The following is a 14,040-nucleotide window of genomic DNA, read 5'->3' on the forward strand; positions in this document are numbered from 1 at the left end:
TTTGCTGCAATGCGACTTTTTCGGCTTTGGCTTTGAGGCAAGTCGTTGCATGCACGTGCTGTATAGTGTGTGTGTGTGTGCCATAAGCTAAATAACTGTTTTTTGTACTCAAATATTGCAACACAAATCACGCGAAAATCACAGCGCCCAGTCGAGTAAAACTTTTCGATTTTCCCAAAGCAAACAAAGTAACAAGAAAAACTGTTGCACATAAATTCAGTTTAGCTCGCAAATTGTCTACCAAAATGCTGCAGCTTATGAGATCCTTCAGCCCGCCACCCCTCCATCCCCTGACTGTTCGTCTCTGGCAGCCTTTGCGGCGCCTTGCCAATTGCCAGCGGCCTGTGGGCATGTGGGCGTGGCACACTCGAGCGTCATCAACACATTGTGTACGTGACTTTGCTAGCAAAAATTAACAATTTCATTAGTGGACCCAGTTCGTTTCTCCTTTTTTTATTCATTCTTCATGTTTCTTGCCAAAGGATCAAGCAAGGATGCCTGCTTGACGTTCTATGTCAGGCTGGAAAACAACACACATACATACCCACTCACCCACACACACACACACACACACACAAAGTGGCTAAGCTGAAAGGAGTGCTAGATGAAGAAGCAGCAGCTGCAAAAAAAATTGCTGCCACTTATCAAACAGACGCCATACACAGACACGCCCACTTCCTATTCCTGTCTGCCCTATGTGTGTGTGTGTGTGTGTGTGTGTCAAAACTAACGAACCGCGTCGACAAACCCAGCACCACGCCCCCAAATGTGCCGCCCACTGCAGTCATTTTTACAATACATCTAAAAAGGCGCTGCGTGCTGTACGTGCATCAAGTGTGCTTCAAATGCACTTCATTGCCTCACGAGACACCCACACACACACACACACCTAGGATATGGCTGTGTGTGTGTGTGTGTGTGTATTACACAAAGTAAATGAAATCGCACAAGAGCTGCAAAAAAAAAAGGCAAAAAATGGCTAGAAAAAAGCCGAAGACAGACATCAAAAAGCGACAGCTCAGTCGCCGCCAGCAAGGGGGGAGAGGGGGGAGAGCACTACAAGAAAGACACATAGAGGGAAAGAGAGGGAGAAAGAGTGAGAGAGCGGGAGAGCTAGACATTCTGTAATGGCCCACACACTCACACACACCCACTTGAGAATCAATTGCCTAAAGTAGTTTAGCTTAAATCGGATAAAAGCTAAAAGAAAAACTTTGACTCTAAATTTGAGTTTAGATGCCGCCGTTTTGGTCCACCCTAATGAGCAACCTCAAGCAGCCATTTACGAGCCCAACCTCTATTATTTGCTATAAAATGATGGATGAGCGCGTGTCTATATAAATATAAATATAACATTTATTGTACATCAAAGTAATTCACATATGCTAAAAATCAAATAGATTATGGTCTATTAAAAGTAAATCTCTCATAACTCAGTTTATCGATTTTTGATAATCGACTATCGACAAGATACTAGTTTCATATATCCCTTAATGCCCTAAGATTACTTTTCAACCCATTGACTTCTGCGGCATGCATCCATTCGTGTCACGTCACGTCACGACACGCTAGCAGCTCTCTTAAGGATTCATTGCTCAGCTCCCACTTGGCCGCCGCACTCGAAATATTTCGATTTATTTGAGTAGCGTGGGGAGGGCGGGCGAGTGAGGCGAATGCCTCAATGCTTAGGCAGGCAGAGCTTATAACGTGTCCCAAAAGGACGCAATGCAGTCATTTTTCGCCTCGCCCTCTGCCGTCCCGGCCTTGGGCAATTTTAAAGTCTCTGTTGTGTGAGCATTCAGCTAAATCTGTCAAACAGCAAATACAAACACACAAAATACAAATACAAATACGAAAGTACGGAGTACAAATCCCAAGTACAAGTAAATAATAAAATCAACTTGAAATTCCGTTCGGGTTGTGTTCTCGTAATGTGCCTGAAATTGATTTTCTTCTTGCCAGACAACCAGGCAACAGGGCCGCACAACGGGGGCAAGTGGGGCAGCTCTTGGAGGGGGCAGACGAGGGAGGCACACGTCGCTGGAGTGCATATCCTGCGGGTAAATATTTGGTCAAAATTCGTGAAGGTGTCGAAATGCTGTTTGAACTTTTTCTATACATTTCCTTTCTTTCCTTATTTTTCTTTTTTGAGCTCCAGACGCAGCTGGAAATTTTGTGTTGTGAGACTGAGAGCTTGAAGAACTTCAAAGCTGAACGTTTGAATATTTCTTTTTGTTATTTTTAGTATTATTTTTAATGATAACCATTTATTAAATATTCCATTTTTTCTATTTTCATTCCAGATAGTTTCAAACAAACTTCCAAGAATATTTCTTGAGCAATTTAATCGTGAATTGGATGTCTGAACTGCTGCTGTTACTACTTGAATATATTGTACGAGTAATATTTATGAATGGAAGCATATCAGATCTTCGAATACAGAGAAAAAAGAGAAATTGAGTCAAAATCATCATCATTAATTCAATTTTATGGTATTTAATCGAGATCTATTCACAGGAGGTGTAAAGTATAAATCTTGAAAGTTTGAACTGAACATAGTTGTTTGATCAAAGGCAACAAAGAGTTCTATACTTCTTCAGAGTTACATTTAGATATTGGTTACATAATTCCTTAGTCAAATCTAGAACCAAAAAAAGCTCATATATGTTTTCCGATTCGACTATTATTGGAATGATGGATCCCGCAAAGTCATCGTAAAATTTATAGAGAACAACTTGTTTCTCCCCAAACTGAATGGATATCCCATTTTTATTTGGGAGAATCTTTTCTCATCAAAAGTTGGAAGTACTTCGCGATTCGAATTCCTTTTCGATAAAAGTTGTTATCGCATGTTTGTCGAGGCTCAAAAACTCTTTCCCAGTCAACATATAGCCTTACGCTGCTATCTGAATTCCCGAATAGAGCTAATCCCATGATTCATGATATTCAATCGATGCCATGACTGAAAATTATTACAGACCAACAACAGAGCAAAAAAAAAAAAAAAAAAAAAATTGGAAAAAGTAAAGCCGCTAAATCAATAAAAGTTTCGATGGCTTAATACGAACCGGAAAGCGCCCTTGCGCGGCTCTCAATGCCAGTTGGCGACAGTCGCTAAGTCGCTAAGCTCTACAAAATATGCCGACATTCCTTTTCTTTCTTCTGCCTTCTGCCTTTTTTTTTGGTACTTTTTTGGGAACTATTTTGTTTGTTCTGTGTTGCATTGGCTGGTTGAAGGCATTTTTATTGACTTACTTTCGAGTGGGAAACGCAAAACTTTTGCGCCCAACTATTCGCAACTTTTTTCGCACTGTTCAAAGTGCTTATAATATATATACATGTATATACATATATATGAAAATATATATGTGTACATACATATATTTGGCGATTACAAATGAGATTTATTCGCCATTTCCGGCTGCATTAGAGGAAGTGCATTGCCAACTCGAGTGTGCGGCCATAAAAATGCCAAACGGCGCGTGGTTCGAATCGCGCACCACAAAACCTTTTGCTCACTAGCTGTGACACACACACACACACACAAACAGAATCACACACACATATTCTCATACATATATTGCCTGCATTTTTGTCGCATTAACCAACTATTTTCTTTGCTCTTTTCGTTTGGCCTGGACGAAGTTGTCAACGCAAATGGCGCGCCGCAGGACCACGCCTAATGCACTTTTGATAGGCGCCCCGGAGACCGCCGAGGAGTGGACCACAGAGAGGCAGAGAGAGGGATGGAGAGAGGAGACATCAGCAGTTAGCTGAATGTCCAAAACAGCAGCCATTGATAAATTATCATGCAGAGGAGATTTTTCGAGCCGTCATCAGGTGCAGCTGCTTGATAAAAAAAAAAGATAGAAGCACGAAAAAAAAGAAATTTTAATCTATTTTAAATGTGGTTTATGGTACGGTGCGACCGGATGATGGTTCACAACGACCGTACAGTTTTTTCAACGGGTCGGTGGGACTTTCGTCCGTTTGTAACGCCATTTGTCAACGATTTATCAGCAAATCAGATATCAGCAATCAAAGGTGTTTATTTATGGCTTCAACTGTTGTTCATAATTAATTAGTTATTAATATGCGTTCAAACAGTGCGGTGTTTAATTTAATAAAGCTCTCTAATTTACTTATATATTCAATGTGTTTCATTACTCGATGGGCGGGCAATACGTTTAAGACCGATAAAAAAAATAAAAAAATAAATGGAATGAACTCTAACTTAATTTGATTGGCCTTGGCTGTGCTTGGAGTTTTACTATTTCGCTGCCCAAGATGAGGAGAGGTAAGCAGTTAAGGCAGGTAGCTTAATATCTCAGCAATCCCCAATGCATACGGCATTGAGTGATACGAAGACAAAGGGAAAGCACTGAGCGCTGTGGTGAAGTTGCTGACGGAGATGAGCCAAAAGATACTCACCACAGAAACTGCCCACACTGCGTCTTGCTTTCAAGTTGAGCGCAAAAGTTCTACTGTCATGTGCTGTCACTCTCTTTCGCTCTCACTCACACGCAGTCCGTAGGCGCCTGCGCCCTTTGCAGTAAGCAAGATCTGAGCAAGACAAGAAAAAATTGCTGCTCATGAGCGCGTTTGTTGTTGTGGTTGATTTTTGTTTCGCCAACTAACCAAATAACGCCAAATAACCGTAAGTAAAGCTCCGGCAAAGCGCTACTCCAGTGCCTAAAAGCACAGCCAGCAGCTGCATTATTAATGCTGCTCGCCTGGTCGAAAACTAAGCAAATCAACATAAAATTTGGTATTCAACTGGAAATAAATATCCGCAGGGCATGAGCAGTATAAAAACACAAATTTATATTAACCAAAGCTGTTTTGCTGCAGCATTTATTGAAGTGAAACACCAGGCTAACAGAAGCGACAGCAGCGAGCTTTTTCTTTGATTTAGGATGCGCACACAAAGCTTCAAGCGCAGCTGAGAGCTGAGTGAAAGCTGAGTTCGAAAGCACCGCGCACAGTTAATTTTATTTTGAGTCGTCTTGATTGAGCTTTACTCTGACAGCTTTGCGCACTCGTCTTCTAATTAGGCGCGTTGGCAGTGTCAACAGAAGGAACAGCGCGATCGCAGATAACGGCAGCTCTTGCTGTTCGCCTGGCATTGAGTTAGGAAATACCACAACCAACTGGACTGAATCCAATTAGATAGAAGAACTCCCATCCAGTAGAGGATATTTATTTACGTGCAAGGCGACTTAAGTAACGAAAGGGAAATTTTTAAAATTTTTGATTCATTTATTGATTTATTTTATAGTAATTGCATATTTGAAAACAATTGATAATATCGTGTTGATGTTTTTCGAACTGAAACTTAACAAATTAAAAAAATAGATATCTTGGTTTCACAAGTAACAAGAATTTGATGGCTTAGCCTAAACAAAACATGATTATTATGAAACAACGCATATTCTATTATTTTAGTTTTATTATTATTATTGTTTGACTGACAATTGCACAATATTTTCGTTATTTTTCCATGTCTTTTTTGTTTTCTTATATTTTTGATATAACACGCAGTTAAAATTAGATAATTGCAAAAAATATATATTTATATAAATAATTTGACTATTGACTAGGGATAAATTTGTAGTATTTGTTTTGTTTTTGCTTTCTTTTGCTAATTCGCTAATATGTATATTTGGAATATATATGTGTGTATATTAAATATTTTTAATGCAGCATTTCAATAATAAATAGATTTTTCAATTTGCACTGGGCGTCTACTTAAAGCATTAATTAAAACCAATTCTATTTTAAAAATTCATGAATTTCTCTCCTCAATTTCAGTTTTCTTTTCCTTTTGATTTGTGGTTTTTGAATGGGGCGAGATTCCTTTCGTTAAGTGATGATGCCGCAATTCGCCGCTTAGCTCTGCGCTAGTGGTTCGCGACTTATCTACAGCTGGTTCTAAACTAGACTACAAACAAGTTTCTTCGATTGGCAAGACAAATTCTCATTCTCAATAGCGAGTGAGAGTGAGAGTGAGAGTTAGAGCGAGAGAGTGTAAGAAATAAAGAGAGAGCGTGTTTAAGGCAGCAAGAGTATCTACGTTATATAGAGCTCCACGCAGGAGTTGCTGACAATGGGCGAGGAGTTCACTGTAGCATTTGGGCTGCCGGTTTTCAATGCGGGCGTTGCCACACTCGCCGTGTGGTTCGTGTCCGGGCTATGCAACGGCGGCGGTGTCGAATTCGCCCTCACAGACTGAGCAGGCGCAACAGCGGCAACTACTTCGCCCCCATTCACAATTGGCACTGGTGTCGTCGGCTGCGATACACTGGCGGTATGAATAGTTGGCGTGGCTGTTAATTTGTTGTTATTGTTGCTGCTATTGTTGTTGTTGTTGTTGTTGGATGGTTGTTTTAGTGGCACAAATGGCACGGCATTCTTGTTGGGCGTGAGTATGATGCCGGCATTGGCCGGTGAGAGCGGCGAGGGTGGGAAAAAATCCATCGGATACTGTGAAAAATATAAATAAATAAAAAGTTATATATATAAATAAGCATCATTTCAGGTCATGATAAAACAGGGACTGGAATTTCAAATTAATATGCAATTAAATCTTTAAGTTTGTATGAAACATTTGCTTTGCACGATAATGGTCAATCAATCAGTCAGTCAATTATTTGACTTTATTGCCAACTTACCATAGCCTGATGCTGGGAGGGAGAATGCGCCCCTGGCTGGCTGTAGTACGTGGTGGGCGATACGGGTGGACTGGGATACGGCCAGTAGACGAGGGGAGGCGGATAGAATGCGGAGGCATGATGATGATGGTGGTGGTGATGGGCATGCGCATGGGCGTGGGCATGGGCATGGGCGTGGTGCGCACGGGGCGTGGCCAGTAGCGGAGAGTGATGCGGCGGCTGAGGTGCGCCATAAGCCGGAAAGTGAGCACCGAAATGCGCGCCCAGTACAGTGGTACCTGTCGAAGGAATATGGAATAGATTAAAATCCGGAGACATAATTTCAAGATAAAACTTAAAGAACGAGAATAAAATAATTGAAAGTCAGTGTTGTGAGTATGGCTGGGTATACTATAACATTTTTCTTTTCAATTATAAGCGGAGCGGTATAGTGTGTTAGTCTCGAAGAAGAGGAAGAAGCCAACGGTAAGGATAAGAGAAAGCAAACACACAAGATGTAGAAGGGAAAGAAAAAGTTCAGACTGGAGTTGAGAGTTGCGTTTTAGTAGATATTGTTGTACTTGTTAGGGTTAGTTCAGATACGTTGTTAGTGCTCTTATCTGTTAAATCATTTATCGTTTTATCACAGTTATTCAAGTTAAATATAATCGTATTCAAAAACACTCACCGTTTAGACATTTGCAAAATATGGTAGAGTAGACATGTAGTATAAAGTAATTGTAATTTGATTTTGAAGATATGTAAAATGTAAGCATAAATATATATATGAATATACACATATATATTCCTACTTATATTTATACATATATATTTACCAGTTTACCCAGAGACCATGAATACATTTTGCGCACATAGTAAACTTTAAGACATGTTTCTATCCCGTTCAGTTTTTGCATTTTTGATTTTTTGTTTAATCCAAGCACCAACCAGCCTTCAAAAATGTAATAAAAAAAAATTAAGTAGAAACCGGTACACACACACACATAGAGAGAGAGAGAGAAAAAGGGCTGGACCATGGACAACAACGACGGCGTATGTGTAGAGAGTCAAGTTATCGTTATCGTTATCGTTAGATCATGGTACAAACAAATATATATGCGATTACAGTTAGGTCTAGGAGAGCACAACCAGCTCCTCAACGAGTTACACAAAAGCAGCAGAGGACCAGTTTGAATTGTTATCGCTAACTTATCGATGATTATATAAACACTTGTCGCTAATTAATCGATTGGCTATCAATTACAGGTTTACAATTAATTTTTTACGAGTTATCTACCGACTACGTCAATCGATATCCTATTGTTGTTCTATGAATTATTTTATTATCGATTTCTTATCGACTGCTGCTTTGATTGCTCATGATACATGATTGACTATTGTATGCCAATAACAGCCTATGGCTTATCGATTACGTAGTTAGTTAGCTGATCGATTTCTTATTGACTGTTTATCAGGTTTGATTTGATTGCTTGGCGATAGTTTTCCAATTTATCGTTTCATTGTTACATACAAGATGAGTGTGTCTATAGAATAAAGCTAGGTGGTATTGCAGATTACATTTTACATTTTATTAGATGCTTCCCATTAGACGTTACGCAGTTGCACTCACATACAAGAGAGACAAAAATGTATATAGACCATAAAATATCCAAATCCAAAATAAGTCATCTATCAATTTCAACACTTTAGCAACTCGTAACGCCATCAAAAATTACATAAAGCACCCGCTGCGGCCACAGAGACAAGAGCCCAGAGAGGATGCGCCTGAAAATGTGTGTAAAGTTAGACCCAAGCCCCGACCCGAGAGTTACAAATACGTATATCTCAACAGAAAGAGAGAGATAGAGTGATGAGTGATAAATGAACGTGATTGTAGAGGGCTAGAGAAGGAATTGATTAAACCATTTCAACTGACGTTAATAAATTGATCAGGATATATAAAGAAGATATCAAATAGATAAGAAAGATTTTAAGTTGACTTTAAGTGGCATGAGAATTGCAAAGAGAGGTCGATAGATAGGAAGAGATATAAGATTGGCGAGCATTCATAGATATGTAGGTAGCGAAATGTATATTTATTGAAGTATAAAAATTTGTTGTAATAAAAGTTCGATTGTCTCTAGGCTAAATATCAAAAATATTTGTTTTAGGTGCTAAAGCTAATTAAGTTATTCCAAATGTATTTGTTTATTATATATGTTATTAATCAAATTGTTGTTGTATTTTTTTTTTAAGTGGCTGCTTATGAGTTTTATTCTTTTGTATGGAAGCCATAGATCGTAAATGTATGTATATTGCAGAAAAAACCCATGGGGAACCACTCGATTGTCGTATGAACTAGGAGTTAACTAACAATTTAAATATTTTAGATGCTAAGCCATAAAAATCTTTCCCATGCTTTTTATATCAATTTTGTATGTTTTATCCGTTTATTTATATAGAAATGCAAGAAGCAGCGCAAAACTGTTTGTTAGACGCAGAAGAGGAGTTAGGATCGGTAAATATTTGTTTGTTGAATATTATGCAAATATCTATATTTTATGTTTGGTTCTCTGCTCGGCACAATTCTGGTTTATAAAGTGCGATCTATAGCGCCCAGTAAGAACATATACAATTACCTTTTAAAGACATACAGACATACTATATATAATTGTATTTTGTAGATATATACTTAGAGCATAAACCCAAAAAATATCCATAACCATATATATAAATATATATAAAAAGAGATATGTCAGTTAACTATATATCAAACACTAAAGCGCTAAGAACGTACAAATGAAACAAAAGCAATTTGGGAGTAGCTCGAATAATACATATGTATGTAATATACGAGCATCTGATTGGTAGAGTCAGAGTGGCAGATATATAGAGAGATAGAGAGAGGGAGAGAGTAAAAGGGGAGTTTGACTATAAACTAAAATTAGTGATGACAGAGAACACACAGAGTTGATATATATCGATAGAATTTCCAATTTGCGACTAACACCAGTTACGCACACTTATCGGCTAATGGTATACATATAACGATTTACGATATACGATATACTCTCTATGTATATGCGTTGATCATTTAATTTAAAATACGTCCAAAATCAAATTTCAAATTCCATTTATGAGTTCGGAGTGTTAGAGACCGTCCACAGCTGAGCACTGCGATCTGCGCGAACCTATAATGAGCATATGTAGGATATAGTATATAGCATATCGAGATTACATTTACGATATTGATGTGTGAGCGTGTTGTGTCGCCCAGATCGCAGTGCAGTGGCTGTGGCAACAGCTACAGGTGGACACAGGAAAGTTTTCTAGTGCTTAGTTCCACTTTCTTTTCGTTGTTTTTAAATATTAATCAAAAATGTTTTGTGTAACCAACCAATTTTACAAGTTGTACGACTTAAAGCTAGGGTATTCCATTATTATTATTAATATTATTTTATATGGTATATATGTGGTATATACGAATAACGCTAGTCTTTAAGCTAGAAGGTTTTTTTTTTTTTTTTTTTTTTTTTTTTTTTTTTTTTTTTTTTTTTTTTTTTTTTTGAGTTTTGAGTTTTGCACATTTTGTTTTAGGTTCGATTTTTTACGCATGAGCCAACACCTGATGCCCTTCAGGCAGTGAGCGTGTGCGGGTGTGTGTGTGCCTTTGCTTAAATAATAATTTTTAAATTGCACTTAATGGGCGTGGCACCCACACATAGACGTTCAGATACCGATCGATTGACGGAAGCACGCAGCCAACGCTCGCTACCTGAAGGACATTAGCCTCTGTTGTTGAAGTAGCGCTTCGCACACGCATACGCACATACACACATAAACACCCGCACACACACACATACACACAAGCACATACACATTACACTTAGTAGTTAAATATTATATAGCTTACGAATCAGCTTCATTACTTTTTAGTTTACAAACAATTTGGAAGAAAATCGAGAAACAGACGAAAACAATTTTGCTTTGCACATTTGTTAGCTTGCCCGGGATGTGTTTGTGTTTGTGTGTGTCTGTGTCTGTGTCTATGTGTGTGTGGGGAGGGTGTATGCCGTATGTGTGCGTGTTCGTGTGTGGTGTATAGATATAGATATACAGATATATGTAAGTAATGCTTAGACCTTAAACAAACTCCTTACTTTTCGTTTGACTTACGACTACGAAATTTCACTATAAAAATTTACAATTAGAAATGTCTGGTATAAGTGTGTGAGTGTGTATATGTGAGTGTGTGTTGATGTATGAGTTGCCAAGATGAGCAATGGAATGCACATGTATATAGGGTAGACATACCCTATATTCCCATATCGCCACTCAAAATGCATTGCAAGAGCCGAAAATGAAAAGCAATCAATCTTGACTAAGGGCAAACTAAGACCCTCTAAGTGTATGAAATATAAGTGAATATATATAACTTGGAATGTATTTGAAGAGTCGGAGTTTCATATTGTTAGAGTTCCATTGAAACTGGATTAAGTAATATGCGTGAAGTATGCATCAATCATGACATAATAAGAAGGCATTGAATGATTGACAGAAAAGAGTTAATAACCTATCAATCAAATTTGATTGATCAAGTGAATTAAATACTAACAGAAAAGAACTTCTAAGAGCAAGTAAATCAATCATGATTGATTTTATATATCGATCAATTAAAAACCATTCAATTATGATTGAAGTGTAAGAGAAATAAGCTAAGCAGAATAAAAATTGATTGAGTACATTCAGTAATCAATAATGTTCATGTCCAAAGATTTCCGTATCAATCATCAATCATCAATCATCGATCATCATTCATGATGGAGAGCTACTAAATGCCTGGATTATAGTAGGAGTAGACGCTACTGGGCGCTCGGGTTAGGGCGCGCTTGGCAGCACTCGCTGCAGCCGCCGCCCCTGCCGGATCCTGCTGAAAGGCATTCTCATAGGAGCGCTTCATGGAGTGCGATTGCAGTGCGAGGGCCGCATTGCCCGCTGCCGCAGCGCCCGGCGCACTGGCACCCGCTGGCACCCCAGCGGCCGCGGCGGCTGAGGAGGCGCCTGGGAACGGATAGCCCGCGGCGGACATGTAGCCCATGGGAAAGGGCTGCATATAGGGGCGCTGCATGAACACAAACTGCGGCTGGCCGCCCATGGCAGCGGCGGCGGCAGCGGCAGCGGCGCCCGGGTGCTGCATGTACAGCTGATGCGTTTGCAGCATCGCGGCGTTGGCATACAGCTGCTGCTGCTGCTGCTCGGCGGCTACGGCGGCCGCTTGCTGGCGGGCCAGCAGATTGTGCTGCGCTATAAACTGCGCCTGCTGCTGGGCGAGCAGCGCGGGATTGGAGGCGGCAGCAGCTGCAGCAGCAGCGGCGCCTGCAGAGGGCGGCAGCGGGAGATTGAAGGGATAGCCGGCATGCGAAGCGGCGGTAAGGCCGCCCTGGGCCAGGGCGCTGCTCGACAGAGACGAGTGGCTGGACATGGTGGCCGGGGCCGTGGCACTCATGAAGCCAGCCAAGCCGCTGGCCGTGCCCGCCGTGAGCGGAGCGTGGGAGGTGGCGCCCATTAGGCTGGCCGCAGCAGCGGCTGCGGCCGCCGGCGACGTTTGCAATGCATGATGAGCGGCAGCAGCAGCCGCCGCAGCAGCTGCTGCAGCGTGTGGGTGTGCGTGCGCATGCGTGTGTGTGTGCGAGTGTGGGTGTGTGTGCGAGTGTGAGCCGATGCCCTGAGCGCCGGTGGGTGGCGGCGGCGGTTGAGCTAACATACCCGGAGAGAGCAGCGACGGTTGTTTGCCTGCAGCGGCGGCGGCGGCAGCAGCAGCAGCAGCGGCCAAATGGGCATGGCTGGGGTGAGGCGGCGGCGCCACCGGCGAGGCCAAGCCGCCATTCAGCACATGATTCATATCATCGCCAGAGCACTGGAAGACCTCGATATACCGGAACTTCTTGCCAAAGACCATGAACTGATTGTGCTTCCGCTGAGCGCAGAGGCGCGCCGAGTCCTCCGAGTCCATTTGGATAAAGGCCTCGCCACTGGGCTGGCCCTGAAAGAGATCCCCATTATATATATTTAAGCAACAATTATCATTTGCATAGATTCACATTCGTGAACCTTCCAGAAATGGATCGAGATGATCCCGTTCGCTCACCTGCGCATTGATGACCATGTGCACGCCCTGGTAGATGATGTGCTTGGCAAAGTCGTCCAGAAAGTGCAGAATGTGCTCCACCATCGCCTCGTAGGGCAGGCCGCGCAGTCGAATGCAGTTCTTGGTGGTGCCCGAGGTGATGAGGTGCTGTGGGGCATGGGTAAGTGGGGGGCACAGGTTAGCGTGGCTAGCGTTAGCTGTCAGCGGGTTGAGGGCGTGGCCAGCAGCGGCACCCACCTGCGGCAGCAACGGCAACTGCATGGTGGGCAACTGTGCTATCAGCGGCGGCTGGCCGTGGTTGTTCGACTCGTAGGTCTTCGGGTCCATCGATCGATTCAGCACCTGCTGCACCTCCGCCGTCGTCGAGCGGAATAGCTCGATGTACCGCTGCCCGATCGACTCGCGATGGCGTCCCAGCGCCTTCGGCGAATCGCTTTCGTTGGCAAACAGCACAAAGGCATCGCCCGTGGCGCGTCCATCGGGCTTCTTCACAAAGAGCACGCCCTCGCTGCCGTCCAGCACGTGACAGGGCGACTCGCCGGTGGTAAAGAACTCCAGCTGCAAGAGGAGAGGGAGAAGGTGAGTATATTCTGAATGAAGGAGCAGAGTCGAGAGTCATTTCATCTTACCACTTGCTTTGGCGTGCAGTCGTAGGGCAGTCCGCGCATGCGTATTATCACCTGTGCGCCCTTGGAGAGGAACGCCTGCGCCTCGTTCGAGGCGCCGCCGGCTATGGCCAGAAAGTCCTCGCCCGATGCGCGATACACCTCGATATAGCGCGAGCCGATGTGATGCTTATGCCGCTTCAGAGCCATGTCGCGATGCTCCTGAGAAACGAAGCGAATCAAAGCCTCTCCGTTGCGCCGGCCCAGCGGCGAAAGGCACAAAGCAACGCCGCCTCTGCATGTGCATGAATAAGGGAGAGAGAGAGAGTGTGTGAGACGAGCGGAGAGAAGGGAAGAGCACAGTGGGTTTAATGAAGAGCGCATATGATAAAGAAAATTCTGGCAAATAGCTAAGAATTTCATTGGTCGTCGGCCGTAATCTGCCGCCGACCCGCTGAACTTTGATAAGCTGCGCGTCGAGCACAGCTTATCAATGGGTTACGTCGATCTCTGTGAGTATACACTTGCAGAGGGTACAATGATTTCAGAACGAGACATGGCAAGGCATCTATTCTCCATAAATTTGAGTGAAGGAATATACTCTTGAGAGCATAAAATACATTATTGAAATACCCCT

At 42.3% G+C, this 14,040-nt stretch overlaps 1 protein-coding gene and 1 long non-coding RNA gene across 5 annotated transcripts in view; one reads left to right on the top strand and one right to left on the bottom strand.

Moving 5' to 3' along the window:
* The first annotated feature begins 1,971 nt into the window (after window positions 1-1,971).
* Window positions 1,972-4,147, top strand: LOC26527328. Its single transcript, XR_004364134.2, has 2 exons — window positions 1,972-2,060; window positions 2,304-4,147. It is a non-coding gene; the product is annotated as an uncharacterized LOC26527328 (long non-coding RNA).
* A 1,400-nt stretch (window positions 4,148-5,547) lies between these two features.
* Window positions 5,548-14,040, bottom strand: part of LOC6580884 (RNA-binding protein fusilli) — a 29,756-nt gene continuing 21,263 nt past the window's right edge. For 2 of the 4 annotated variants that reach the window (XM_015164470.3, XM_002006645.4), the window contains exons 8-10: window positions 13,428-13,698; window positions 12,799-13,356; window positions 8,726-12,693 (exon numbers count right to left, since the gene is read on the bottom strand). In XM_015164470.3, the coding sequence (XP_015019956.1) occupies window positions 11,482-12,693; window positions 12,799-13,356; window positions 13,428-13,698 (2,041 nt within the window). In that variant the 3' untranslated portion in view covers window positions 8,726-11,481. Of the gene's footprint in view, window positions 6,484-6,671; window positions 6,950-8,725; window positions 12,694-12,798; window positions 13,357-13,427; window positions 13,699-14,040 lie in introns of those variants that run through there. The other 2 variants (XM_015164471.3, XM_032730686.2) reach the window with 2 other exon arrangements.

The sequence above is a fragment of the Drosophila mojavensis genome, unplaced genomic scaffold, assembly GCF_018153725.1.
Source record: "Drosophila mojavensis isolate 15081-1352.22 unplaced genomic scaffold, ASM1815372v1 contig_81, whole genome shotgun sequence".
In the NCBI taxonomy this organism is placed as follows: domain Eukaryota; kingdom Metazoa; phylum Arthropoda; class Insecta; order Diptera; family Drosophilidae; genus Drosophila; species Drosophila mojavensis.